The 27,897-nt window shown below is 43.8% G+C and overlaps 1 protein-coding gene across 1 annotated transcript in view; it reads right to left on the bottom strand.

Annotated features, from left to right (window-relative positions):
- The window catches only part of LOC308306197 (uncharacterized protein), a gene marked incomplete at its 5' end in the record, with an annotated part of 48,063 nt that overhangs the window by 5,730 nt on the left and 14,436 nt on the right, over positions 1-27,897 (bottom strand). Inside the window, 3 exons of the mRNA XM_080751097.1 lie at positions 8,463-8,909; positions 9,130-9,264; positions 26,467-26,568. Of these exons, the coding sequence (XP_080607223.1) occupies positions 8,463-8,909; positions 9,130-9,264; positions 26,467-26,568 (684 nt within the window). The remainder of the gene's footprint in view (positions 1-8,462; positions 8,910-9,129; positions 9,265-26,466; positions 26,569-27,897) is intronic.

The following is a 27,897-nucleotide window of genomic DNA, read 5'->3' as shown; positions in this document are numbered from 1 at the left end:
TTTTCGGCATGCACTCAATACATTTGTCGACAAATGTATTGCGGATTTAGTCGACTAAAAAGTTTCTGATGACTATAATATTACTAAAACTAAATGGAAATGTATTCAAAAGACTATGACAAAGACCTAAATCAACATTTGCTGTCAAAAATCAACACTGGACATCAGTAACGCATATATAAATCCAGGTGTGTAAAAATCAGCCTCTGAGATGGGGTAGTAGCAGAAGCTCTTGGGGAAGGTGGCTCTGAGGTGCTGCTCTGGGACAAAGGGATGGAAGGTCTCCCTGTGGATAGTGTCTCTAGAGTCACCTGCTTTCACCCCATCACCAAGTCTTCCACAGAGGTAGTGTGAGTGCACCTCTTGTTTTTGAATACCTTGACAAACCTCCTCAGAGCCTCTTTACTCAGTATCTGCAGCACCGCTCACGTAGCCCTGCTTGCTGTGGGGCTTGAATCTTCGACCAAAGTAGATGGGCTCGTCTGGCGTGCGGTTGGAAAGATTTGAACCCAGGTTGTCCACGATCATGTGTAGGTGTCATCGTCTGCCTTGAGAAAAAACAATCTGCCTCGTGGGCGTGATGCTTGTATGCGTAGTGATAGGCCCGGATTGTCTTCCAGTAGAGCTGGTCGTCGCACTCCTCCTTGGTGCCCAAGCCCACAGTAGGGAAGTCAGGGTCGTCGACAGAGCTCATGAACACAACAACGTTGTCTGGGTCTCCTGTGTTACATTTTGCTGCAAGGCTCTGAGGAGCGCCTCCTGCCGGTCCTCATATTCCACCCTTTAAAAAAAAACAATTGTTTAACCTGTCAAAGCTGAACTGTGTGCATATTTACATATTTAAGTTTTATTCAAAAAACATTTCTAACAGAGTTGGAGTCTGCCTGAGCACTTCACAACAGGGCAATTGAACAATTTAAGCATTTAGGAAACAATCTTATCCATGCAGAGCAACTTAGATCAAATATGTAGTAAGCATAAACTAAATTAATAAACAAGGTAAATAATCACATAGTGTAAATGGAATTCAGAGAACAGTATAGTGCCCCAATAAAACTAGCATGTCAGGTAAACAATGAACCTAAACATAGCAGGTTATGCGACCATTTTAAACAACCATTTCATTGTTTTTAGTTGATTGAAGTTCATTATTTCCCACATGCCAAAATCAATTACAATGTAAATAACTCACATGGTAGGTCTGTCCACGTGGATGCCCAAAGGACCGGAGACCTTGCCCAAGGTCTGTACAAGGGTCTGGGTGTCGTGTGAAGAACACCACCCATTTCTGCAGTGGGGTGGCCTTGATGATAGGAAGTCCTTTCATCTCCCTGGACCAGTCAGCTGCCATGGGGTTGTAGTCGAACTATGTTGAAAACAAAAAGCAATAGCGACGTTTTACCAGACTGCTTAACAACATTCTGCAGCCTGATGACCTTTGCTAAACACTCTGGCAGAAAATTATTGTGCTTATTAGAGTACATCAATATAATAAGGGAAAAGACAGACTATTCTCTATATAATGGTCACTTTAACTGTGGCATCTTTACTAACATGCCAAGTTTAGCTGCACTTGAACAACCGTTCCAGGCTGCCATATCCAGCCCAAGAAAACGTAGAAACGGGGGGAAAAAATAGAATGTACTAAAAATGTACTAAAAAAAAAAAAAGTATTTCAAAATACTTGCTTACAATAGTGAAAGTAATCCTTAAGTGTTGTGCAACTCTGTCACCTCGATAAACCTCTAAAAACAATGAAGTGTTGATCAATAGAATACATTTTCGGTTACTGCATTGTTCTCTTCAAAACCATTCGTGAGAGCAATGTTTAGCTGTAAATGACACTGTGTGTGCACGCACACGCGCACACACACACACACACACACACACACACACACACACACACACACACACACACACACACACACACACACACACACACACACACACACACACACACACACACCAAGTACTTGAAACTGGAAGAAAAGAGAAGTGAAATCTCAGTCGCATGGAGTAAATGAATGACACTGATATTTCGGTTCCTTATTTTTCTCAATTGACTGTCAGTCCTTCGTGGTTTGTCCTTAAATGTCGTTTCCCAGTTCCCTTTCTTTCACCATCACTGTGCCGTTGTTGGCGCGACAACAAGTAGAACACTGATGCTGGCACGGGGGCCGGTTTCATGTGTGGTCGACTGTCACACGTATACAGACGATTTCACTTCAGTTTTCTTGTCTGGGAAAGTCTGAACTTTTAGTGTCTTTCCAAGTTCCCTTTCTACATGTTCCATGTGTACACTCTCTGACCTGTAAGGGTGCGTTTGGTTCAACTAACAATGTATCTGGGGACCCCCTGGAACCCTCTCAAGGACCTCTGGGAGTATCCAGACCTCACTATAAGGCCGAGAACGCATTATTACATAATAACCATTATTTTATTCTTTAACTATTAAACAAGTAGCAGATATACAAGCTCACAGCATGGCACCGAGTTGCTGTGAGCAGACAGATTGTAACGATCTGGCATTCGTGGAGTGAGCAACACAGCCAAACATGTGGGTACTGGGTAGCGCACCTCCACAAATTGTCAAAATGGCCTGGCAGGCCTGCAATACCGTTCTCTTGGTGTTCACCGTTGTTGCTTGGTTCATTGAATGAGTGCACTCTCCCACAGTAATAAGGAAAAGATTATTTTTTTTTACACTTTGTTAATTTTAAGCTCAGTGTCAGGGAAGCCTAAAATGAGAGTAAATGCCAGCAGAACAGTTTGGTCGGCATTACCCACACATTTGGCTGTGTAGCTCATGCCTCGAATGCCCAATGCTTACAAGCTGTATACTTAGTTGTAAAGTGACAAATCAACGATAGAAATGATATAAAACACAATACAAATTGGTATTATTAAGGGGAGATATAATGGACCGAAGTCAAGTTTCCTTTCTTTTTGTGCAGAGTTTATTTTACAGAGGAGAGAGAGGAGATAAACAAGTGTAAATGAAAGGAATGATGGCATAAAGACATGAGCAGACAGAATTATAACTGGAGCACTGTAAAAACCAAGCTGATAGATGCATGGGTACTCTTCTAACATTGGCAACCAAATCTGAAAATGTATTTTGATGCATTTTGATCTTCAGTCTACCCTATACTGTACAGCCATCTAGTGTTCAAACATGGTAACTGTCACCTGAGAAGGTCATTTTGGCTTAGTTTTAGAGATCTTTATTCGGTCAATGTATTCTATATTTAAATATTTTACCTGGAATGTAAAACAGTATATTTCGTGTTTGTGAGGAGTACGTAGGCTACTGTACAGAGCCTCCATTAGAATTAGGGGTGGGCGATATGGAAAAATACAATATCACAATATTTTCCCAAGCTGTATCACGATACACGATTTTATCACAATTCTTTTTTCAAGTTGTTTTTTATGGATATTTTTCAAGTTACTTGACAAAAACTAGACTCTCTGGGTTCCTTTTGGGTGATCTAAATTGAGTATGTAACTCTGACAGTATACAAATGGTTTCATTTGTACTGTATACTGTCAGAGTTAAGTGGAGTCCTTGACATTTGACATTTTGAGAACTACCGATTTAGACCAAAATGCAGGTTTAAATGAATTCTACAATGAATCTCTGTATTAACGATTCAACAGGATTTTCTACAAGGCTCCCTCAATTGTATCACGATATATACGATACCTCTGAAAAGGCATATCGTGGAGACATTGTATCGTCTCAACGATAATTATCACCATATCGCCCACCCCTAATTAGAATCATTGGTAACACATGTGAAGGAAGCAATGAAGGATATGCAAAGATACTATTCCTCAAGACCAGCAGGTATTGCTTCTTATATTTACTATGAAAACAACCTTAGCAAAACAAACTGGTACTTGTGTGACCTCACCATTAGGCTGGACTCACACAGCTGCGTGAAACATCTTCTCCGTATCGGCTGATAATGGCCACTGGGAGCGCCGTACTAATGCATTGTCAATGGAAGGTTGTTTGGTTTTTTGTCGTTGCCGTGTCTCAAGCTCAACCGCAGCCTGTACGCTCTTGAAGAGACACGGCAACGACAAAACACCAAACAACCTTCCATTGAGAATGCATTAGTACGGCGCCCCCAGTGGCCATTCTCATACGATAAGGAGAAGATGTTTCACGCATATGTCTGTGGTGCGCCTTATGGAAGTGCTTCAGATGACAACATCAACAGGCATTGTGTTGACACTAAAGGCTCTTTTCCACCGGCAGCGATAACGATGACGATAACGATTTAAAAAAGTGGGTTTTCAATTGAAGTGGATCGGCAGCATCCACCCAACACCGATAAAGACAACGATAGCCGACAACTACATCGTTAGGATCAACAACGATGTGGTTAAGATCACAGTGATATGGAACTGGGTCTCTGACAACAGCTCGCGATGCGCTCTGCGCGAGCGGCTGTTTAATTGGCGCCTCTTCACATTGATGTCCGATAACTTTATCGGACATCAATGTGAAGGCATAATTATCGCTGTGATATTTTATGGCTATTGTCATCGTTATCGCTGCTGGTGGAAAAGGGCCTTAAGTCTATTTACCTTCCAGGGGGCAGGTAAAACAACTTTTAGTGGGAGCGTTTCAGGCAAAGATCGTGCACTCTATGAAAGAAGCATGAAATTTGGCACACAGTTAGAACATGCCATATGGAACATTTTTGGCTATAGGGGCATCGCAGATTTGTCTTGGGAAACTTGTGGGAGCCAATCAAAGTTGGGCTCTCATAGACTTTACAATAGAGTAAAATAATACAAAAAATAAATATGCTTTAAGTAGCATGTGAGGGGTCAAACTAGGTGTTCTTCGGGATTCTGAATCCAATGCAAGCATTTGTTTTACACGAAAAACAACCCTAGAACTGTGAAAAGTGATGACTCATCACTAAACCATAGTTTGTATGGGGTCCGATTTTAGCCCAAGGAATGTTTTTCCTGCAAAACAAATGTTTGCATTGGATTCAGAATCCCGAAAAACACCTAGTTTGACCCCTCACATGCTACTTAAAGCATATTTATGTATTATTTTATTCTATAGTAAGTCTATGAGAGCCCAACTTTGATTGGCTCCCACAAGTTTCCCAAGACAAATCTGCGATGCCCCTATAGCCAAAAATGTTCCATATGGCATGTTCTAACTGTGTGCCAAATGTCATGCTTCTTTCATAAAGTGCACGATTCCATCAAAATACTGCCCGAAACGCCTGGACTATTTGGGGCAGGTGGAGTTTGCTTTCCGGTTGCCCCGACCGGGCAAGTGATCGTTTGGGAGGGGACGCAACCGTCTATAAACACGACAACACAAGATATCCGTCTTCTGGTCTGTGGAATGTAAAATAAGAGCACTGTTGACATATAATGTGCTGTTTTCACTGTTGCTACACGAATAAGTGTGAATCCATAGTCATATTCATAGCTATGTAGGTATTTGGCATAAACCTTTAGGTAAGTATGAACAGCAAAAAAAAAAAAAAAGAAAAAGCGCTGAATTGATTCAACACTTTGAATTCAAATTTTACCTATAATTTTACAATTGACGATTTAGTTTTCGGGCAAGTGGGTATGACCTTTGGGCAAGTAGAACATGACCTGTACTTGCCCGACGGGCAAGTGCCTCTAGACCTTAGTGTCAACCCCTGATCAAATATAATCGTTTTGATACTGCTGCCCAACAGTGCAGGTTGATATTAAAAGGAGTAGTTCACCCCCAAAATGACTTTTCTTCTATTGATTACACACGCCATGGAGACTTGTGTTCAATAATATATTTTGTTTTGTTTTTTGTTGCATTCCTAAGACACACATTTGATTATGTAAGCAATTTACCCCGAGTGAGAGGACATTATGCTCTCATAATGTCCGCAGTGAGGGTGTTATCGGACGAGGCGCAGCCGAGTCCGATAACACCCTCACTCAGGACATTATGAGAGCATAATGTCCGACCCCGAGTGGTAAATAGCTTTTCTACCACTTTTTCCCGTATACATGAAAGAAAACACATAGTTGTAACTTGCAAGGATCTTAAGTTACAATCATTATTGCCTATAAAACTTCCGCGAGACAGCAGATAGTTCCACAAACAACATCTTCTACTCACCAACAGATGGCGCCAACTCCATACTAATCCATGCGTCTAGCTTACAGCTAAGCTAACGTCAGTTAGAAGTACCGTTCCGGCCGTAAATAGAGGCTGTTCGCTTCCAGAAAGGCATAGGTTCAGAGAAAAGGGGCTTTAAAGTTGGCGGATTGCATTGGATCCAAATAAATCGGCGACTATAGCATGCACGTTAGTAAACATAGGACCGTTGCCACCGTCATTTGTTGGTTGGGGGAAAGGTGTTCCGACTACCTCCTGAAGTCCCCGGATGTACACTGAGGTGCATTGATCTCGGACAAGTCCTCATGCAACTTTGCGGCAGTTGTTTTGTCATAACCTCCGGAATTTAGCCAATCAGAATCCAGTATTTGAACACGTGACTAGAAAAAGTGGTAGAAAGTAAATTTACCCCCATTGATTCCGGATGGGGACCCAATTTTCTTTATCAAATCTTTGTCTTAGGAATGCAACAAAAAACAAAACAAAATATATTATTGAACACAAGTCTCCATGGCGTGTGTAATCAATAGAAGAAAAGTCATTTTGGGGGTGAACTACTCCTTTAACATTACCATGAATTAAACACAAAGATATAATCACACAGTTCGTAAGATATAAACAAAACATAGTTAGTGAACTCACCAACCATGAAGGACACAGCGTGGTAGATTACGGTGCTGTGATGCTGTGGTTCAGTCTGTGCAGTTCAATTCTTGAGGTGGTGTAGCATGGTGGTGTGAAAGCAAGTTGCATGTCTTCAGGCCAAACGAGGCATGACTTATGTCATTTTAAAGTTTGCATTTTCAAACGCTTGCTATACCTCCACCCCTTTTAGTCCGATAAATATAAGGCAGAGGTTGGACAAAATTGTATTATTTAGTTTTTCAACTGATTCTGACAGGAAATTAGGTCTACTAGCCAGGATAACAAATCTACCCTGATCTGCTCATGGCAAATACCCACAGTGGCCAAATCAAGTTGGGCTCCCATCGACTTTCTATACAGGAGGAAAATACCCAGAAAAAGAATCTGCTTTAAGTAGGATGTGAGGGGTCTAACTAGGGGTTTGTCATGATGCTGAATACATTGCAAGCCTTTGTTTTGCACAAAATATATTCATTGGCCCCAGAAAACGCCCACAAAAGGTGATGACTCATCACTTTTCGTCACTAAACCATCGTTTTCTGGGGCTATTTTTAGCCCAAGGAATGTTTTTTTGTGCAAAAGCAAATGCTTGCAATGGATTCAGCATCATGACAAACCCCTAGTTAGACTCCTCACATCCTACTTAACGCAGATTTTTTTCTAGGTATTTTCCTCCTGTATAGAAAGTTGATGGGAGCCCAACTTGATTTGGCCACTGTGGGTATTTGCCATGAGCAGATCAGGGTAGATTTGTTATCCTGGCTAGTAGACCTAAGTTCCTGTCAGAATCAGTTGAAAAACAAAATAATACAATTTTGTCCAACCTGAGTGTATTATTTTCCCTATATTTACTAGACTATTTGGCCAATTGGAGTAAGATTGGTTTCAGTGATATTCGGACTAACCCTCTACATTATTGCAAAGTGTCATGAAAATGTGACTTTGCATGTGTTAGGGGCAGAAGAATATGTTTCATAAAACCGCAATATTCATTGACTTATAAAAAAGGTTATTCTTTCCGTTACAAACTTCTCACGAAAAGAGATTTTAGATATTGGTCCAAAGTTCGTGTGAAAAAGGTTTTGTGCACGTTGCGCAGAAATCCCAGGAGGAGATACACCTTTTAACTGTTTATCATATCATTCAAAATGGTGGGAGATGGGAGGTCAAAAGTCACAGCGTTAAAGTTGTTCGGCATGAGGAGACACACATGTGCAATGAAGTTTCGTGGATGTAGGTCAAACAGGGCATGAGTTATATCCGTTCAAAGTTTGGATTTTCTTCTTCTTTCGTGTATCATCGTCCTTGATGATTGGTTTACGACATTTTATTTCACAAGATTTCTTTTCAATTGAGTGCTATTAGAGCCACCCTTTGACCAATGTTTGTGAATTTCATTTCTTGGCCGTTTTGCATGACCCAGGTTTTTCTCCAGTGTGGACACGCTGGTGCACCTTCAGTTGAGATGAGAAACTGAAACTCTTGTCACAATGTTTACAGTGGTAAGGTTTTTCTCCAGTGTGGACACGCAGGTGTCTCTTCAGGTCAGATGATTCACTGAAACTCTTGTCACAATGTTTACAGTGGAAAGGTTTTTCTCCAGTGTGGATACGCAGGTGTTTCTTCAGGCTAGATGACTGACTATAACTCTTGTCACAATGTTTACAGTGGAAAGGTTTTTCTCCAGTGTGGATACGCAGGTGTTTCTTCAGGCTAGATGACTCACTGAAACTCTTGTCACAATGTTTACAGTGGTAAGGTTTTTCTCCAGTGTGAATACGCTGGTGGCTCTTCAGGTTGGATGACTCATTGAAACTCTTGCCACAATGTTCACATTGAAAAGGTTTTTCTCCAGTGTGGATACGCAGGTGTTTCTTCAGGCTAGATGACTCACTGAAACTCTTGTCACAATGTTTACAGTGGTAAGGTTTTTCTCCAGTGTGAATACGCTGGTGGCTCTTCAGGTTGGATGACTCATTGAAACTCTTGCCACAATGTTCACATTGAAAATGTTTTTCTCCAGTGTGGATACGCAGGTGTTTCTTCAGGCTAGATGACTCACTGAAACTCTTGTCACAATGTTCACAGTGGTAAGGTCTTTCGCCAGTGCCTGCTGAGAGAGAGAGAGGGGGGGGGGGGGGGGAGACAGAGGGGAGAGAGAGAGAGAGGAGGAAAGAAGGGGCGAGGTAGGTTAAAACTGGTGAGTATGAAATGAGTAGTAAAGAAACAGCTTCCTTGTTATTTCTTCTGATTTATTTATTTTATTTTATTCCAACTCCCAGTTTATTTCCCCACACATGTAAGTCATGTCCTTGTGTTTAACACTGACTGACCTCCACTGGTCTCCTCCCAAACGTCACTGTCTTCAGTGACTTCAGAGTCAGATTCAAGCTCGACTTCAACTCCAAAACAGTGAGAAGAGGTGTCTTCATCCTCCTCTTCACTTTTCACTGCTGGATGTAAGACGTCTAGGAGCAGAAACACAACATGACGGCAAACACTGGATTCCTTAAGTGTAAATAAACATTACCATCCTCCATGTACAAAATGGTATCATCTGCTTTAATGCGCAAAGTGAGGGACAGTGAATAGTGAGGGGAGGGACAGTGAATAGTACTTGTGACTACTACATGCTGGAACCCTTTATATGGCATCGTTTCCTCAAGTCTCTCAAGAGTGTTACACTCTACCACTTCCGCTCACTAAAGCTGGCTTTTAACCAAACAGTTCGGCCACAAATCGGCAGCGGAAGAACGCGGAAAGTGTATGTTGCCGACAGGGAGCTCATCGGCAGATTTTTGGCAAAGGGTCGGGAACGCTATCGACAAGTAACGACGGAAAACTGGAAAACTGGACTTACCCAGTTCTGTTGAGTCGCCCCTGGCCGTCGGTAGGCTTGAGGGAGTTGTAGAATGGACTATTAGTTTAACCTGACTTGCGCCAGATGGTGGCAGTAGTGCGTACCGTACCGCCCTACTTTACCATCTGATATCTCTCTGGGAGAGTTGATCACATTAGTAAAGCCCCGGGCCGGACCAATCAGCGGCAGCTATGGGCGGGCTCTGAACGGCTCTGAACCAATAGAGTCTGATTGCAGACCACGTGGAAACCTAGGAGGCGGATGAGTGGTTGGAGTTGGCACTCCCAGACTGTGATAGAGAGACGGCCCCATCCAATCACCTGCTAAAAAAATTGAAGAAATGGCCCGCCCCTTACATCGAGTCTGCCCGAACAATCCCAGATCATGGTAAGCAGAGCAGTATGCAGCCAGGCATACGCACTGCTGCCATTATCTGGCGCAGCCAGGTTACTATTAGTTTGCTACTGCTGCAAAACCAAGCCTAAATAAGCCAGAGACATTTTCCCATAGCACATTTTAACGAAATAGCATATTCACAATCTCAACTCTTAATTTCCTATACTAATCAACTCCAAAGCTAGTAAGCTGTAATAGTGCTAAGGAGAGAGAAATCACTGCATCACAGTTTGTTTGCAAACAAGGCTGAAGTGTGTTGCCAGATCTGACACTTTTTGTGAGTGAAACAAGCAAACTTGTTTATGAAAACAAGCCCAACAAAAGCGACAATTTTTACCACTTTAGCCCTATTACATCAGCTTTTTATTGTAATGATCTTGAAAGCAAGACCAAACAATCAACTACACTGAAGGCAAATAAACATTAACGAAAGCAACCCACAACTATGAATATGTACAAGCTACTTTACAGGAAGACCTAAAGTCGCTTATAATGAGCAGACCTGGCAACAGACTGGCAGGCGGAGACCAATGCAAAAACAATGTTATTTCTGCCGACTAGAGCAGTCTGCCAGGAGTTGGAAATAGTTTCTTGTAGGCTGTTTGGTGTGGAGACACCTTAAGGAAGCGTTGTTTGAGCGTGTTGCGGACGGAACAGGGTACTTGTTGTTTGTTATATGTGAATTGTGTATCCAAGTTAATATACGGTTTGAATATTATGCTTAATTTGTTGTTTTTTGTTCCAGTTGTGCATTGCTATTGTCTGCCATGGATTCATCTCATTATTACATGCAGCCAGCAAGGTATTTTCTTTGTTACATTGATTACATGTTGTCTAATTGTCTAACACTTTAGATATTGTCATTATTGTGGGCTCGCCTGAAAGGCTTTTGCCTCTAAATCATACATGCAAAGTTACACGTTCATGGAATTTGGCAAAGATGTAGAGGGTTAGTCAAAATATCACTGAAACCAATCTTATTCCAATTGGCCAAAGGGGGGCGTTATACGAAGCTTTTGAAAATTCAAACTTCAAACGGGCAAAAGTCATGACTTGTTTCATTTGAAGACATGCAACTTGCTTACACGCGTGCTTTGACTCAAGCGGAAGACATCTGTGTCTTTGTTAAGTAAGCTCCGCCCTTAGATTTTCCGCCATTTATTCTGGAAATTTCGCGTCATGTGCGGAAAACTTTTTTTTACATGAACTTTGGACCAATATCTAAAGATCTGTCAGATCGGATTTTTTTTTTATTGAAACATGCTTTTTTAATAATTCAATGAATATTGCAGTTTTATGCAAATTATGCTTCTGCCTCTAAAACATACATGCAAAGTCACATTTTCATGATGAAATACTGTAAAGGGTTAGTCCAAATATCATTAAAACCAATCTTACCCCAATTGGCCAAAGGGGGGCGCTATATCATTTTGAGCAGTTTGTCAAACGCAATTTGCATGAAACATTCTACACACAATCTAAGGACCTTTATCTAACATGCCGATGAAGTGCACACAAAAAATAATAAAATAATAATAATAAATATAGCTGCAAGCAGCGATAAAGTGGCCAAAAACACCTCAAATCATGAACACAGCCTGTGATGTGCGTGAAATCTTGCAAGCACGTTCCCACTAAGTCAAGGAACAGATGCCACCCTTCTCACATTAACCTGTTTTAGCGCCACCAGCGGGTCAACTTTTGCATAACACATTTTTGGAACAAAATGCCTCAAATCATGCATGCAGCGTCCAATTGCGTCAGTAACATCAAAGAGACTACTGGCTGCGATCTTGACATTTTGTACTTTTATAGCCATTGTTTTTTGGCTTGAAGCGAGCCCACAATTGTTTCGAAGGAGCAATATTTTCTAGCTATGGTTATGCTTTATGTTCTATTTATGTACTCGTATTTTGTATGTTTTATTTGTCCAGTTTTACTTTGGGTCTTTTGAGATGTAAAGCCCCTTTTCCACTGACATGCCCCAACACCACACCACTCCACACCGCCCACTTGTGCCAGGTTTTCCACTACAAGGACCTGGGTAGAGTGGTGTGAAAGTGGTACTAAACATGGTACTAAAACGTATCCAATCCAGAGTAGGTCTGAGCTAGGCCAAACAGGGCCATACACTTCATAATGACTGATCACTACAATGACTTTTCATTTAGGCCACCAGGATATAGTTGTAATACATGATAAAAGATTCTATTGTGCTCTCCCAGTCGCTCCTAGCCCGAGTTACGGCATTTTATGTGCGCTGTAGTGGCAGGGGTCCTCCACTAGGAGGCGCAACCACTTTTGCATCCGTTCTGGAGCACAAGGAGTCGGTAGTCCCCGGGAATTCCCTGTGAGCAGCCCCGTTGGGGTGGTCATTTGGTAATTTTTGCACTTTTTGGTGACGGCGCCAGGGCTTCCCTGGGGCAGGCAAGGAGTGTGTGTGCAAAGTTTTGCATGGATAGGGGCAACGGTGGCGGAGGTATGAGTAGGGCAAAAGTGTGACGTGACGTGACAGACTGACGGATGGACTGACTGCCGGTGGAGGTTTGTGTATTATTGTAATCAGATTAAAACTTTATAGTGTATTATAATCACAGTGATAATCCGTTATAGTGTATTATAATTAGGATAGTTGTAATACAAATGTATATTGTATTATAATCACAGTTAAAAGGTTCAATTTGTTTCTTACCGATAGGGGTACTTTTGTTTAATGGAAAATAGATATTTTTATGTGGTGGGGTGTAGTGTCATGTAGTGTGGTGCTAAAGCTGCAGTCGAAAAGGGGCTTTAAGAGAAATCCACCAGTATGAGAAACAAGCTGTATAGTTTTTGGACCGAAGGCAATGATAGTACTGGAGGGACAGTGAATAGTACTGAAAAGACATTGAGGGACAGTGAATAGTACTGAAAAGACATTGAGGGACAGTGAATAGTACTGAAAAGACATTGAGGGACAGTGAATAGTACTGAAAAGACTTTGAGGGACAGTGAATAGTACTGAAAAGACATTGAGGGACAGTGATTAGTACTGAAAAGACTTTGAGGGACAGTGAATAGTACTGAAAAGACTTTGAGGGACAGTGAATAGTACTGAAAAGACATTGAGGGACAGTGAATAGTACTGAAAAGACATTGAGGGACAGTGAATAGTACTGAAGCTGAAGGGACATTATTGAGGGACAGTGAATAGTACTGAAGGGACATTGAATAGTACTGAAGGGACATAAGGCTTAGTTGGCACCGCTTGAATCAACTAAATACATAATATGTGGTTACAGCAAATATTTAACCCATTTAGACCTGTTGCCATCTACAGTAGGCGTTGTTATACCTTTCAAACCAGGTGCCACCTCTGTGTGTCATTTGTATTTGCTTTAAGGCAACATCTTTTATTATACACTTCTTGGATAAGAATTTTAAGGTTTTCAGAAACATTAGGTTAGGTTTTAGATGTTTTTAGAATCTGCCTCAGGTCTAAATTTCAATCATGAAACACTCTAGTTTTTAAGTGGGGTGGGTCACGCTAATACATACATGGGTAACTGGCGGCCCGAGGGCCACATGCAGCCCCCCCACCTTCACTTAATGTGGCCCACAGGTTAATATCAAAATACTGATAATATAATTCATTTCAGCTGTTACAATTCTAAACATGCAAACATGACCCGCTTTAATTACTTCAGTCTATACTAGTAACTTAATGACTAGTACTAGTCTTTGTTTGTCCAGCATTGTCCAATGTATTTGTATTTAAGTTCATGAAGTTGAGAACATAATGCATTTGAAATGAAATAAAATGCAAATTCTCAGGATTCAGGATTCAAATTAAAAAATAGCTAAAAGACTATTCAGGATTCCAATTAAAAAATAGCAGATCTACAAGCTAAAAATATGTGGCACGGCACTGTGACGCGTTTTGAGCTTGTAGATCGGCTACTTTTGCTATGTTTGACTGTATATGCGATGTGGCCCTCTGGAGTGAGTGTGAAAATATAGTGTGCTTCTCCATCATCAAAGTTGCCCACCCCTGCACTAATATGATGGTGATGGGAGTGTCTTTGTGGTTCCTTGTGCAGCCAATAGGCTGAATATCCGTTGAGCCACACAATGTGGGTGTAGCCCAGGGGTTTTCAAACCTTTTTGACTCTGAATTACACTGTTCATTTTTTAGAATATTATATCAATAGTGTAGTCTCTTCTCTATGCGTCCACTCAGAGAAAATTAAGGTCAGCCAAACTGGTGGAATTGGAATCTCGGTTTTCTACTTTGGATAATTCTCTCCAAAATAACTTTGATGTTAGTACAGCAACCCAGAGGGAGCTAGTTAAGAAAGAAATTAACTCCATTCTCAAGCGCCGCTCAGAATTTCAAATGAAACGCACAAGGCAAAACTACTATTTTAATAGTGCAAGACCCAGTCACTTACTGGCTTTACGTCTTAGATCCAATGAGCATTTTGCTGATATTGTTAGTGTCAAATCAACAACTGGAGCCATGGTTACAGAACCCAAAGAGGTCAATGCCACGTTTCGTGCTTTTTATGATGAGCTCTACACCTCCGAGGTCATTCACGATGATGCAGTATGCAATGATTTTTTATCCAACATACAGTTACCAACCCTTAGCGAGGCGGATGCGGAAGCCTTAGATAGACCGCTCCATCTGGCGGAATTACAGGAAGCTGTGCTCGCAATGCGTAGGGGCAAGTCGCCTGGTTTGGATGGGATACCCCCTGAACTTTATGCCATCTTTTGGGAAGATCTAGGTCAGCTGATGCTAGACATGTTTCGATATGCAATTGAAAGTGGCTCTTTCTCCAGGGATGTGAATGTAGCTATTATATCATTATTGTTGAAGAAGAACAAGGATCCCACAGATTGCGCAAGCTATAGACCGCTTTCACTTTTGAATTCTGATCTAAAAGTTTTTGCTAAGGTGCTTGCGCGTCGCTTGCAGGGTTTTATGACCACCTTAGTACACTGTGATCAGACAGGTTTCATAGGAACTAGACTAGCCTCTGATAATACTAGACGACTATTGCATATCATCGATAGGGCTAAGGAGCTGAGGACCCCCGCCGCAGTGTTGTCGCTCGATGCGATGAAAGCATTTGATCGTCTGGAATGGTCTTACCTGTGGGCTGTACTAGATAAAATGGGATTTGGTGCTTCATTCATACATTTTGTTAAAGTACTTTATTCTAATCCGTCAGCCATGGTCCTAACCGGTAAGATCTGTTCGCCGCTATTCACGATTGGCAGATCTTCAAGGCAGGGTTGTCCCCTTAGTCCTCTCCTTTTCGCACTTTCACTCGAACCCTTGGCTCAGACAGTGCGTCAGTCTGCAGATATTACTCCTGTTTCGATTAACAACACACATCATCGCATTTCCCTATATGCTGATGATATTCTACTGTTCCTTGAGAATGCACCACAGTCAATTACTCACGTCCTTCAAATTTTTGATCAGTTCAGTTCCATTTCCGGCTACAAAATTAATTGGACGAAGTCAGCCCTTCTACCTCTAAATGATCAGATGAGATCTGCTATCCTGCCGCCCATAATCCCAGTAGTAAGCCAATTCAAATATCTTGGCATAGATATTTTCCCCTCTCTTCAGGCTATTGTTAAGAACAACTATGGTGACACTCTAAATAAGATTTGTCTTGATTTAGATAGATGGTCATCTTTGCCCAACTCTCTCCAAGCTCGAGTTTCAATCATAAAGATGAATGTTCTTCCTAGGGTTAACTTTGTAAGCTCTATGCTCCCTTTGCCACCACCGCCGCAATACTGGAATAAGCTTCACTCTTCGATATCTAAGTTTGTGTGGAAAGGGAAACGCCCTCGTCTTAAACTTTCTCTATTACAACGTGCTAGAGATGATGGCGGCCTTTCATTGCCCAACTTTAAATTTTATTATTGGGCCTTCACGCTCCGCCCCCTTTTAAATTGGTTTAACCCAGCAAATAAGGTTTCTTGGAGAGAGCTTGAGGAGAGTTTAGTGCAGCCTGTTGAATTGAGAGATCTTATCTATTCAAACATAACTACACATCAATGCAAAGTTCGCTTTGGACCTATCATTTCTCATTTAGTGGCAGTATGGAGGGCAGCTGAAAAGATGTGTAAGATTGATTGTAAATGGAACTTATTTTCCCCAGTGTTCAATAATCAAAGACTTTTAATCGAGGATCGCCCCATTCGCTTTCCAAGGTGGAGGGCTAAGGGGATTCGTACATTAGGGGACTTCTGCCTGGAAATACCCTTTTTTTCTACTTCCAACTGAGAACGTCCATGAGGACCTATGGGGTCCCATGGCAAGCTCCCCTTAGATTGCACCCCTTCCATGAGTTTATCTGTGATGGTAACAGAACAAGAGGTTTGGTTTCCACCCTCTATGGTTTTTTATTAGACTGTAGTTATGGGCCCCTATCTGTTGATACTGTTTGGAGGAATGATGTACCAAATTTGGACCCTGACTTTTGTTGGGACACAGTATGGTCTAACATTAGGCTATCTTCTAGAAATCCAGACCATCAACAAATTCATTTAAATTTTGTTCATCGGACTTATTTAACTCCCCGCAGACTATGTGCTATGAGGATTTTGAATAATCCCAACTGCACTCTCTGCGCCTCAAATAGTATTGGTACCTTCCTTCACATGGTTTGGGAATGCCCAAATGTGTCGTCATTCTGGAATATGGTTGCCTCAAAACTTTCAACTATTTTTAGTATCAATATCATATCTTCTCCTTCTTTATTTTTATTAAATGACGTCTCACAGTTGCAACTAAACAATATACGCAAGCGCATCTTCTTTGCTGGTGTAACGGCGGCGAAGAAGATGGTAGCTACGCGGTGGAAACCTCCTCATACGTTAACGTTTCGCCAGTGGGCCTTAACCTTTCTAGATATAGTATATTTAGAGCAGTCGATAGCAAGGTTACACGGAGCAAAAGAAGAAAACATTAATATGTGGTCGGACATTGCAGATAAGCTTAAGGCTATGATTCAAGAAATCACTATATAGTGGTAACAGCCTAGCACAGGCATGCACTATTGTACATTCCGTGTTGGTCCGGGGAAAGGGGGTGGGTGGGTTTTCTTTTCCTTTTCTTGTTTTACTATTGTTTGTGTTGTTTGTCTGTTAATTGCATTTTTCTTTTGATTATGGAAAATAAAAATATTTGATAACAAAAAAATAGTGTAGTCTCTTGGCAATATTTCCATATCGCCACATGATACAGTGCCCAACTGGATTTTCTTCCCCCTTGGATTAGCAAAGGTAATTATAAATAGTGATTCAGTTTTATCAATTCAAATATGTGAAATATTTGATCTTTTGTGGTAGGCAATATAAGCTTCTGCTTCTGCCTATGGTGCGACGATACGCAGGATCAAAGCTAGTTCAGTAGGCGGTCACCAGGGGGCGCGCACTCAGCGGGGGGGCAGGGACCCAGGGTCACCGCCCCCCCCCCTTACCCAGGGTTCATTAGGAGGTTAGCAGTAGGTCTTCCTGCATGTCGCTAAGGCAGCTGCTGCTACCACGCTGCTGTATCTACGACGCTACTACGACGCTGTCCTGCTCCTTCCACTACCTGCTCGCTGCCAATGAGGTTTGTGTCATTATTAGTTTCATCACTCCTACTACTCACCATGTTTGGGATGTCCACCGCGGCATCAGACGAGGAGGGAGAAGTATTTGATGAGGTAGAGGGAGAAGAGATGGTCCCGGACACCGGGATTCCAGCGTCTCAGACAGGGGCGGAGGTGCCCCCCACCCCCCGCAGGAGTGCCAGGCTGAACCCGCCGATCAAAATAGCCGACTGGCCAGCAAATAAGATCCTAGAGCCGGGCTCGACCACGAAGCCTTGTTCCAGTTCCTGGTGGAGGCCGATCGAGCAGCTCCAAGCGAGCCTCAGGTAACCGAAACACCCAAGACTAAAGGCCGAGGGAAAAGGACGGCAAAAGTCAACAACTCCGGCGCAGCTAAGAAGAAAAAGCCCACAGAGGGCTATGTTCCCACCGGAGGGGCGCCCGACTATTCCGGAGAAGCTCCCGCCAACCCCGGAGGAGGTCCCTCCAACCTCGGGGCACCGCCCTCCCTCCCCGGAAGAGCTCCCGCTCAGCCCGGCGGCTTCCCCGCTGGCACCGCGGATCCGACGGTCCTGCTAGCACTGACGGATATCAAGAACACCTTGACCGGGATGAACCAGCGCCTCACCACACTCGAGGCCGGAGCCGAGGCGGGCCCTTCGACCGGGTTCGCAGGAGCCGTGTTACATCTGCCGTCGGATATGAACAACTTGCCACGGAAGCACCTGGGAACTGCCGTTCCAGCCCCAGCCTCAGGATCAGCCTTCCTGTCCCCAGCCGCCGCTATCCCCGACGCGCTGCGCAGCCAGATTCTATCAGGTAAAGTGCTGCTTTCTTTTTCGCTTGCTGGTTAGCAGGGTTAGCTGGTTCTAAACATGCACTGCTTGCCTTAACAGGACAAGACGTGAATCTTGTGAAGATTCTCCTCTGCGCAGCAGAATCTTCAGCTGAGCACTTTGTTGATTGCGGGGACTTTTCTGTGATACTTAAAGATAGCGATCCCAGGCTCTCCAAAACCTTGACCCTAGCAGAGTTCATTGTGGCGTATGGTGTCTACAGAGACACCATGTGCGAAATGTATCCGGAGCGCAGAGCTGAGCTCGATGCGTACCTGTCCATAATTGCCGATATGGCGTATACCTACGGGGGAGGGCTGTTCTACGAGTACCATAAAAGTTTCTCGTCCAAATCTGCCATGCACATTCAGCGTTTCAATCAGCGGATCGACTGGTCCGTCCAGGATCTGAGTTTAATAAGTCGCCACTTCTCGGCCCATCCCCCTTTGTCCTGCTCAGTATGCGGCTCTTTTAGCCACAGGACCGAACTGTGCCCCAAAGCCGTAGCCCATGAGGCGCCGATCAAGTCCACCCCACCCGGCCAGCAGCAGCCGAGGGGATACGGGCCCCGGGCTCCAGCCGTTACGAGACAGGTGCCGTACGATCCCAATCGCAAAGTTCCCATATGCATTCAGTTCAATGAAAATGGCTGTACTTTTCCAAATTGTAAATATATGCATATTTGCAGTTGGTGCGCGGACAACCATCCCAGGTCCGTCTGTCCCAGGAGGACACGCCCAACGCCCAACAGTGGGAAAAAATAAAAGAGAATCACCCGTCAACCCCTGTGGATGTCCCGGCTCTTACTGCTGCTCTTTCTGAACACCCAAACAGATGCTGGGTTAAATATTTAATTTCGGGACTGTTACAGGGTTTCTTAGCGGGGCTATGCTGGCTACCAAAAGCATCTCATGTGTGTCCTAATCTTAAGTCTGCGCTGTTGGAGCCCGTAGTAGTAGACGAGCTCCTAGGGAAGGAAGTTAAGAAAGGTCACCTAATAGGGCCGTTTACTAGGTCTCCCTTTAGCCCATTCAGAGTTAGCCCTATAGGGGTAGCAACGAGGAAATACTCAAGAAAAAAGCGACTCATCTTCGACCTGTCGGCGCCTCACGACAGCCATATCCCGAGCATTAATAGCCTGATCCCGCCAGCGCCGTTTTCTCTTTTTTACGCCTCCATAGATAACGCTATTCAGATGATATTAAGTGCGGGGAGAGGGGCCTGGTTAGCTAAAGCGGACATAGTGGACGCATTTAAGGTGATGCCACTACACCCCTCGCAATGGCACCTATTCGGCATCCAATGGCGCTCTAAGTTTTATTTTGCGGTTAAATTGACATTCGGGTGTCGCAGCAGCCCGAGGATTTTTGACACGCTGTCAGAGGCGCTGTGCTGGGTTTTGTACAACACATACAAACTCCCCTTCGTTTTGCACTTGTTAGATGATTTTCTCACAATTGACTACGCGTCCGCATCTCCGGCAAGGTGCATTTCCATTGTGCGTAAAGTGTTCCATTCCCTAGGCGTGCCACTGTCCGACAGTCCGAGGAGAAAACAGTGGGGCCGGCGACGCGCATCGAATTTCTGGGCATTATGCTCGACAGCGTGCGCTTGCAAGCGGCCTTGCCTGCAGAAAAATTAGAGCGCATTAAAGAATTGGTAAAGTCTTTTTTAGACAACTCAGCTGTAACGAAAAAAGAATTACTATCTCTGTTAGGCCATCTGAACTTGGCTATGCGCATCATCCCCCAGGGCCGCTCCTTCATTTCCAGGCTTATCGACCTGTCAAAATCAAAAAAGGAGATTAGAGCAAGAATAGAATTGGACGAGGGGAGTCGTTCTGATCTTAAATTCTGGGCGTTTTTTCTAGAGCAATGGAATGGTATTTAATGTTTCTATGATATAGAGCCAGTTTCAGCAGAGTCCATGCAATTCTTCACGGACGCAGCTTTGTCCGTGGGGTTCGGGGGTTATTATCAAGGAGAATGGTTTGCCAGCACATGGCCAAATGAAATGAATGTCTTACCTCCCGAATGTAAATCTACTGCCTTGTTTGAGATTTATCCAATTGTAGCGGCAGCATCTCTCTGGGGGAACAAGTGGGCACGAAAAAGAATATGCGTCCTGTGTGATAATGAAGCAACGGTGCAAATTATTAACAACAAGGGTCGCTCTGCAATCTCATTGATTAATAAATTCGTAAGACGCCTTACCTGGCTAAGCCTTAAAGGTAATTTCATTATGCAGGCAGTCTTTATCCCAGGGAAAGAGAATGCGCTGTCCCGCTTTAAATTCCAGGAGTTCCGCACGCTGTGCCCAGGAGCGGCGGAGCTCGGCCGGCAAGTCCCAGCTTTCTCGGAGCTGGTGCTGGATTAGGCCAAGAAAGGCCCTTGGCCTACCTCATGGATGCTGCCGCAAAATATATGCGGAAAGGGTTGGCGCCCAGTACCATTAAAGCATACGATTCTGCATGGGGGTTTTTCGTTCCTTTTGTGCCCGGTTCGCATGTTCTCCACTTCCCCTCAATATTCCCCTGCTCTGCGCGTTCATAGTTCACTCGTATGAATCTAGGAAATTACAGCCCCTTTCTATCAAAGCGCTCATTTCGGGGTTCAATTTCACCTTCGATGCCTCGAACCTAACGTCCCAAGCATCCTAAGCAACCTGGCCATCCAGCTTCTGATCAACGGTCTCAAAAAAGATCAAGCTCAAGGCAATGACCGAAGATTACCCATTACTACCAGTAAGACTCCCTAATCGGGAGATAAGCGACCGTAGGTCACTTATCTCCACAAATAGGGCAAAAATGTGTTTTTCCTAAATCTTCCTGACCCTGTTGATGACATGAGTGTAGACATACTGTGTAGTGATTTTCGTGATTTTAGGGCAAAATCTGTAGGAGCAGTGTCCAAAAATGTTTATGTGAGCTGCAGTGTAGGGGGTCCTCCACTGGGGGCGCCACCACTTTTGCATCCGTTCTGGAGCACCAGGAGTCGGTGGTCCCCGGGAATTCCCCGTGAGCAGCCCCGTTGGGGTGGTCATTTGGTCAGTTTAGCACATTTGGTCATTTTTTACATCTGGGGGTCTAGTTTGGCAGGTAAGGAGTGTGTGTGCAAAATTTGGCATGGATGGGGGCAACGGTTGTGGAGATATGAGCAGGACAAAAGTGTGACGTGTGACTGACTGACGGACTGACGGACTGACTGACGCACGGACAGCCCGTGGAGCTTTTGATAGTAAATGCGACCTACGGTCGCAATCACGGTGTTGCATGAAATGGTGGGGAAATTAAGGGGAGGCATGTATTCCCATTATGAAAATATTTTGTTAGAGGCTGTGCTCCTTATGGCTTTCTACGCTTTTCTCAGGTGCGGGGAATACACAGCAAACTCGCTGGCATTCGATCCAAATAGGATCTCTGTTTTTTCTGATTTAGCTATGCAGGCCTCGCATTTTACCATTCTGCTAAAGCAATCAAAAACGGATAAATTTAGCGAAGGCACCCCCGTTGTGGTAGCAAGAACTAATACTCTGTTTTGTCCTTTCACCTCCATGCTTCAATACCTGGCGGTCCGCCCGATGTCCTCTCCAAACGAGCCCCTGTTTTGCACGGTCAACGGACGCCCAATGACACGCGCCTGGTTCAGCACCAAACTGAGAGAGATCTGCCGGAGCTGCGGCCTCGATTCATCTCTCCACACACCGCATTCCTTAAGGATCGGAGCGGCTACCACGGCAGCGTTGCTGGTGCCCTCGTCAACCCTGAAATCGCTGGGCAGATGGTCATCGGCGGCCTACGTGCGCTACGTCAGGTTCTGCAAACCAGAGATCCTGCATGCCCAGAGACTTATGAGCAATCACGGGGCCCAGCTGGAGTAATCAAGGCGGCAATCGGGCGGACTCTCTCCGTTCAGCTGCGCGGTTACAGCGTCATCAATAGGGAGTAGGCGGGTTACTGTAGGCTGTGCTGTTTTCTCTGCTTGTTTTCTTCTATAACGCAAAAGCTAGGTGGTGTCTGGGGTGCTAGTTAGGTAGGATGTTCAAGTTGTCTGGTGCTAATGTAAATGAATAAAGGTCTCATCGCTATTTTCTGGTTCGGCTGTCACTATACTTCAGTATTATGCTCACGCTTTCTTTAGGATGCTTAGTCGCTGTTAGTTAGGATGCCAAGTATAGCAAGACAGCCTTCTTCGCCGTTGGCTTCAGTCTGCTAGCTGCTTTCTGCTTACTTAAATTTAAACTTTCGAGTTAGTAGCGCCAAAATTCATTTTGCTATATAGGTCTCACGCTATTATTTTGCCAATTTTATCATATAAAATTTCCATGCAAGCTTATTATTCTTACGTACTTTTGCATATTGTGTTTTAATAGCGCCACTTGGCGCGGTAAACTCATAATGTTCTGATTCTAGGGCACAGGCCAGGCAGGTAAAATACTACGTATTTTGCTTATTTTTGTTCATAGCGCCTCTTATCGCTAGCAGTCAGGGCCGGCCCCCGCAGTTATGTTAATCACCAGTTCTCAGCAGAGCTGCCTTCCTCACAGTGGGCTAGCACTGGCATGGGATTCTGAGCTTTTTTGGGTTTTGGGGGTCTCGGGCCGGGTATCGCTGTAATAGGTTATGCCCTCGATACTCATGGCAACATGAGGATCGCGGGGTCAGCGAGATACGGCCTGAGACAGAACCCATGCCAACTCAGGCTTCCTCTTAGGCTATAGAGTATATGCTGTATCCATAGCTATGCTTAGGTAGGCTGCCATCCTAGTGATCCCACATATGCCTAGATAGTATGCTTCTATATAATAGGTTGCTCCATATGCCGTATGCCATGCTGTGTGATGCTTGCCTCTTGCCTTCCATCCTTGTCAATAAAGTATATCTAAACCCAGGTGATCGTCTCCTGAAATGGTGCGACAATACGCAGGATCAAAGCTAGTTCAGTAGGCGGTCACCAGGGGGCGCGCACGCAGCGGGGGGGCAGGGACCCAGGGTCACCGCCCCCCCCCCCTTACCCAGGGTTCATTAGGAGGTTAGCAGTAGGTCTTCCTGCATGTCGCTAAGGCAGCTGCCCCGCCATCCACCCCAGCTCCACCTCAGGTTCTGTTTCAGTCCCCCCGCGGGGGTCTCGGGCCGGGTCTCGCTGTAAAAGGTTATGCCCTCGACACTCATGGCAACATGAGGATCGCGGGGTCAGCGAGATACGGCCTGAGACAGAACCCATGCCAACTCAGGCTTCCTCTTAGGCTATAGAGTATATACTGTATCCATAGCTATGCTTAGGTAGGCTGCCATCCTAGTGCTCCCACATATGCCTAGATAGTATGCTTCTATATAAAAGGTTGCTCCATATGCCGTATGCCATGCTGTGTGATGCTTGCCTCTTGCCTTCCATCCTTGTCAATAAAGTATATCTAAACCCAGGTGATCGTCTCCTGAAATACCTTTTTGGACCAGCTTTGACCATGCTTAATTGCGACCGTAGGCCACAGTTTAGTTGCGACCGTAGGTGGCAGATTAGTATGTGAACGGTCACAGCTTGTCCGTATGTATGTGTCTCTGTCTCTGTCTATAACGCCTGACACTGTGGTTCTATGGGATTGTCGCTCTGATGTCACTGTGATGTCCGAGGAACCAATCTTAACAGAATGGTTTTAGACGCCTCTTCCGGCTGGGGGGTGCTGGTCCAAGACTCCTGGCAAGCCTCCCAATAACTCTACGCAAGCCTCCAGAATTCGGAGGCGGGGCTCCTGGGAATTCTGAAGGACGCTTCCTTGTGCGTCACAGAATGGGAAGCTCGGTAGGCCAATCAGATGCAGGACTGGCAGGACTCCCTCTTTCCCATTGGAGGGGGCAGAGTGCCTTCCGCAGTTCCACAGTTATGCACTTCCGCCAGAGGTGTTTGACCAGTCGCGCTAATGAACTGCAGCGGCGGAGGAGGTATCTAGCTTTTTATATCTGTGGGTTTTGCCGCTCTGACATCATGCTTCACTGTGATGTCACACTAACAGAATCACTTGTATGCCCATATATGGACTTCCCTGATGTCATCGATATTATGCCCATATCTAACAGGACTTCATATGGGAATGCCCATATATGGAGTCCACATACCACACTAACAAAGTCCATATATGGCCAAGAAAGCCCATATCTGTGTGGCTGGTTCTACAGACACGGATCTCCATGTATGGGCATAAAAGGGTATGATGTCAGATGTCATAGACATCATAGGACTTTCACATAACAAATAACTGATTAAGCATGTTTGGGCTCTCACAGCATATCTCCATATACAGTACATGGATCTGAATATATGGGTACCACCAGGGGTCTCCATATGGGCAATCTGGCTAGCCATGGTCAAATAAAAGGTTGGTCCTTTTGCAACAATGCAGAAGTCTGTAATTGAGAGACTACTATCAGTGATTGCGCTAGGATTTTTAACTGCCGGTCACCGTGACCGGCATGATTAAAATTTACCGGACATCTGAAGAATATACCGGACATAATCATTTTAATGCATACATTACAAGCAGGTGCACAAACAGCCAATAGCAACAGTTAAGTATTAGGCCTACTGCATAGTTGGGACTGAAAACGAATTGAATGAAAAAGTATAGGCTAAAAAGAAAAAAACGCTTCAATCTTGCATAAGGGAATTAATTATATTGGACTAATCGCGCTGTTCGCGCAGGCTGTCTGCATGTGGCACACGCACACTGCTTTCACAACAACGTCTTTCTGTTGCATCATGTTTCATGCCAACAATACAATACCATGTCTTGACTTCAGAATAATGAAAAGGTTGATAGATTCATCTGGCCAGCAATTAATCCAATACTCACTATCGAGTGGTGACAGTACGTCCATGCGCATGTTATATAACTTTGGGAGAGTTGAAAAGGCTTTGTTCTTCCTACTGTCCCCACTCCATCTCCTCTCCTCATAACTTCAATCAAGTGTATAATGTTTGTTTATGGGTTGATTGCTGACCGTGCGTGCATTCCTTAATTCCCATGGCTTTACATGCTGTGCGTGCATCGCAAACTGACACTGAAATGAGCGAGCGAGAGAGAGAAAGAGAGAACGGGGAAGCGCGCGGGCAAGCGAGTGAGCGAGTGAGCGAGCGAGAGAGAGAGAGAGAGAGAGAGAAAGAAAGAGCGAGAGAGAGAGAGAAAGAGAAAGAGCGAGAGAGAGAGAGAGAGAGAGAGAGAGAGAGAGAGAGAGGCAGGCAGCCTGCGCAGAGGAGCAGACAGCGATAATAATAAATGACCATTGGTTTTTCAATCGGTCAGGATGTCTGGGAGGAATTTTATTTTTCGGTCTTGGCCATAAAAAATCGGACAAATCCGGCAATTCCCGGTCTAACGCAATCTCTGAGGGGAAACTGGTCCGATATACATCACTGGCCAGATGGCCAAGAATTGAATGTCACCCTGAGGCGTCTTACTAGTAATTCCTGTATGTATTGTACTGGTTGATTTAAATGGGACCGAAATAAACTAAACTAAACTAAAACATATTGGAAAAATGTCTGTTTCCATCAGAACTGACTGAAAACAACTTAACTTTATTTAAACACTTGAACCCCAGGATCCCTATTCTGCGGGGAAGGTTAACCACAAATATCCTATCTACAAGTTCACAACGGGTCACAATATGGCAAGTTGTGAGCTTGTAGATCTGCTATTTTTGGTGAAGAGAGTTAGATGAAAAAAGAACTCAAGTACACTAGTGCAAATCAGGTGTGTTTTTCTAAGCATAGAGGGTCTACAGTAAGTTGTTAAACTGAAGTGACATTGATGAATTCCACATATGCACCATTTACCATATTATTAACAGAGATCCCCTTTTGAATCATGGAACTGTGAAACAATATTAAAAAATAATACTCAAGTTATGAGCTTGTAGATGGACTATTTCCAGCACATGTTCCCCCTGCTTAGCGATGCTAGGGTTTAAGTGGTTAAACTTACTGAAGTGTGGCTGATCTTCAGGTTCCTCCTGTTTAATAGAAATGTCCCTGGCTGAGTCTGGAGAGTTCATCTTCACCTGCAGTCTGGACTCCACACTCTGCTCTGGAATGAAGCAATTCAACAAGGACTTTAATTAATAAAAGTAACCAGTCTGCTTTGAATTAGTTTGTTTCTATGCTTCCTTATACGTATGGCCTGCCCAACCCCCACCCTTTACTGTATAGGGCTGTAAATACTTGATGTGTCATGTATTTTAGAAATGGTTTCATGTAAAACAGAGGAAGCGTAGGATACAAATAATTGTTGTTCAAAAACTGCTGATCACAGTGGGCTGTGATATAAATATGTACTAAAACTAACAAAAGGGGATGAGAGACTGTATTTGATCACATACTGTAAGTAGCCTTGAGTAGTCAGATCTGGCCTAGAATATCACCTGATTTCAACCAACACAAATCCTGCCCACGAAAACGGACGTCCTGGATTAATCAGAGAGGGTTTGATCGAAGCCAGATGAATATCATATTCATAACTAGTCAGATTATGTCCCAGAATATAACCTTACATGCTCATATTATTTCAACTAACATTACAAACAATGACAATTATCCTAAAACAAAAGAGTCCTCATGACATCCTGGTAATTGACATAAAGATCATCCCCATATGGGCTGTGATCTGGCCTAGTTCTGATTGTCACCGGAGACACCGGAGGATGTTATCATAACGTCATCATTTGGCTTGCAGGGTGATCAAGTTTCATGACAATCTGTCATTACGTTTTAACACATCTTGTGTCCAAGTGGAGAATTTGGCTACAAGATGGCGCCAGTGGAAAGGCCATTTAACCCAAGATTAATTTCTGCAGCATTAAACTATTAAACTACTAAAATGTATTATTACCCCCTCCCTGCCTCCCCTCCCCTCCCCTTTCCCTTGTCTCTCCCTCCCTCCCCCTCCCTCTCTTTGACGGCTCTTTAGCCTTTGTAAAGTGTCTTGAGATAACTTGTTATGATTTGACACTCTAATAACATTTAATTGAATAAAAATGTAATTGAATTTTGCCTTCCCGCCTCACGTCTTTCTTCACAAACACATTGCAACAGAAATATTGTTTTAACTGTAAGAATTAAAGTATAATTCAAAACCGTTAAGGTCCTTTTTCACTTCAATATGTTTCCACAGTCTATGATGTGGAAAATATAATTAATATCTCAATGTTATTCTGTGTTATGTTGTGTTATGAAAATGTTCGCTCTTTATGATAGGTAGTTAGACCCCTGGTACCCATATATGGAGATCCATGTACTGTTTATGGAGATATGCTGTGAGGGCCCAAACATGCTTACTCAGTTACTCGTTATGTGAAAGTCCTATGATCATGTCTATGACATCTGATCTGACATCGTACCCTTTTGTGCCCATACATGG

This window comes from Nannobrachium achirus (genome assembly GCF_963921795.1).
Source record: "Nannobrachium achirus genome assembly, chromosome: 20".
Taxonomy (NCBI): domain Eukaryota; kingdom Metazoa; phylum Chordata; class Actinopteri; order Myctophiformes; family Myctophidae; genus Nannobrachium; species Nannobrachium achirus.
The sequence above is the reverse complement of the archived record's forward strand: the minus strand, read 5'-3'. Positions and strand labels throughout refer to the sequence as shown.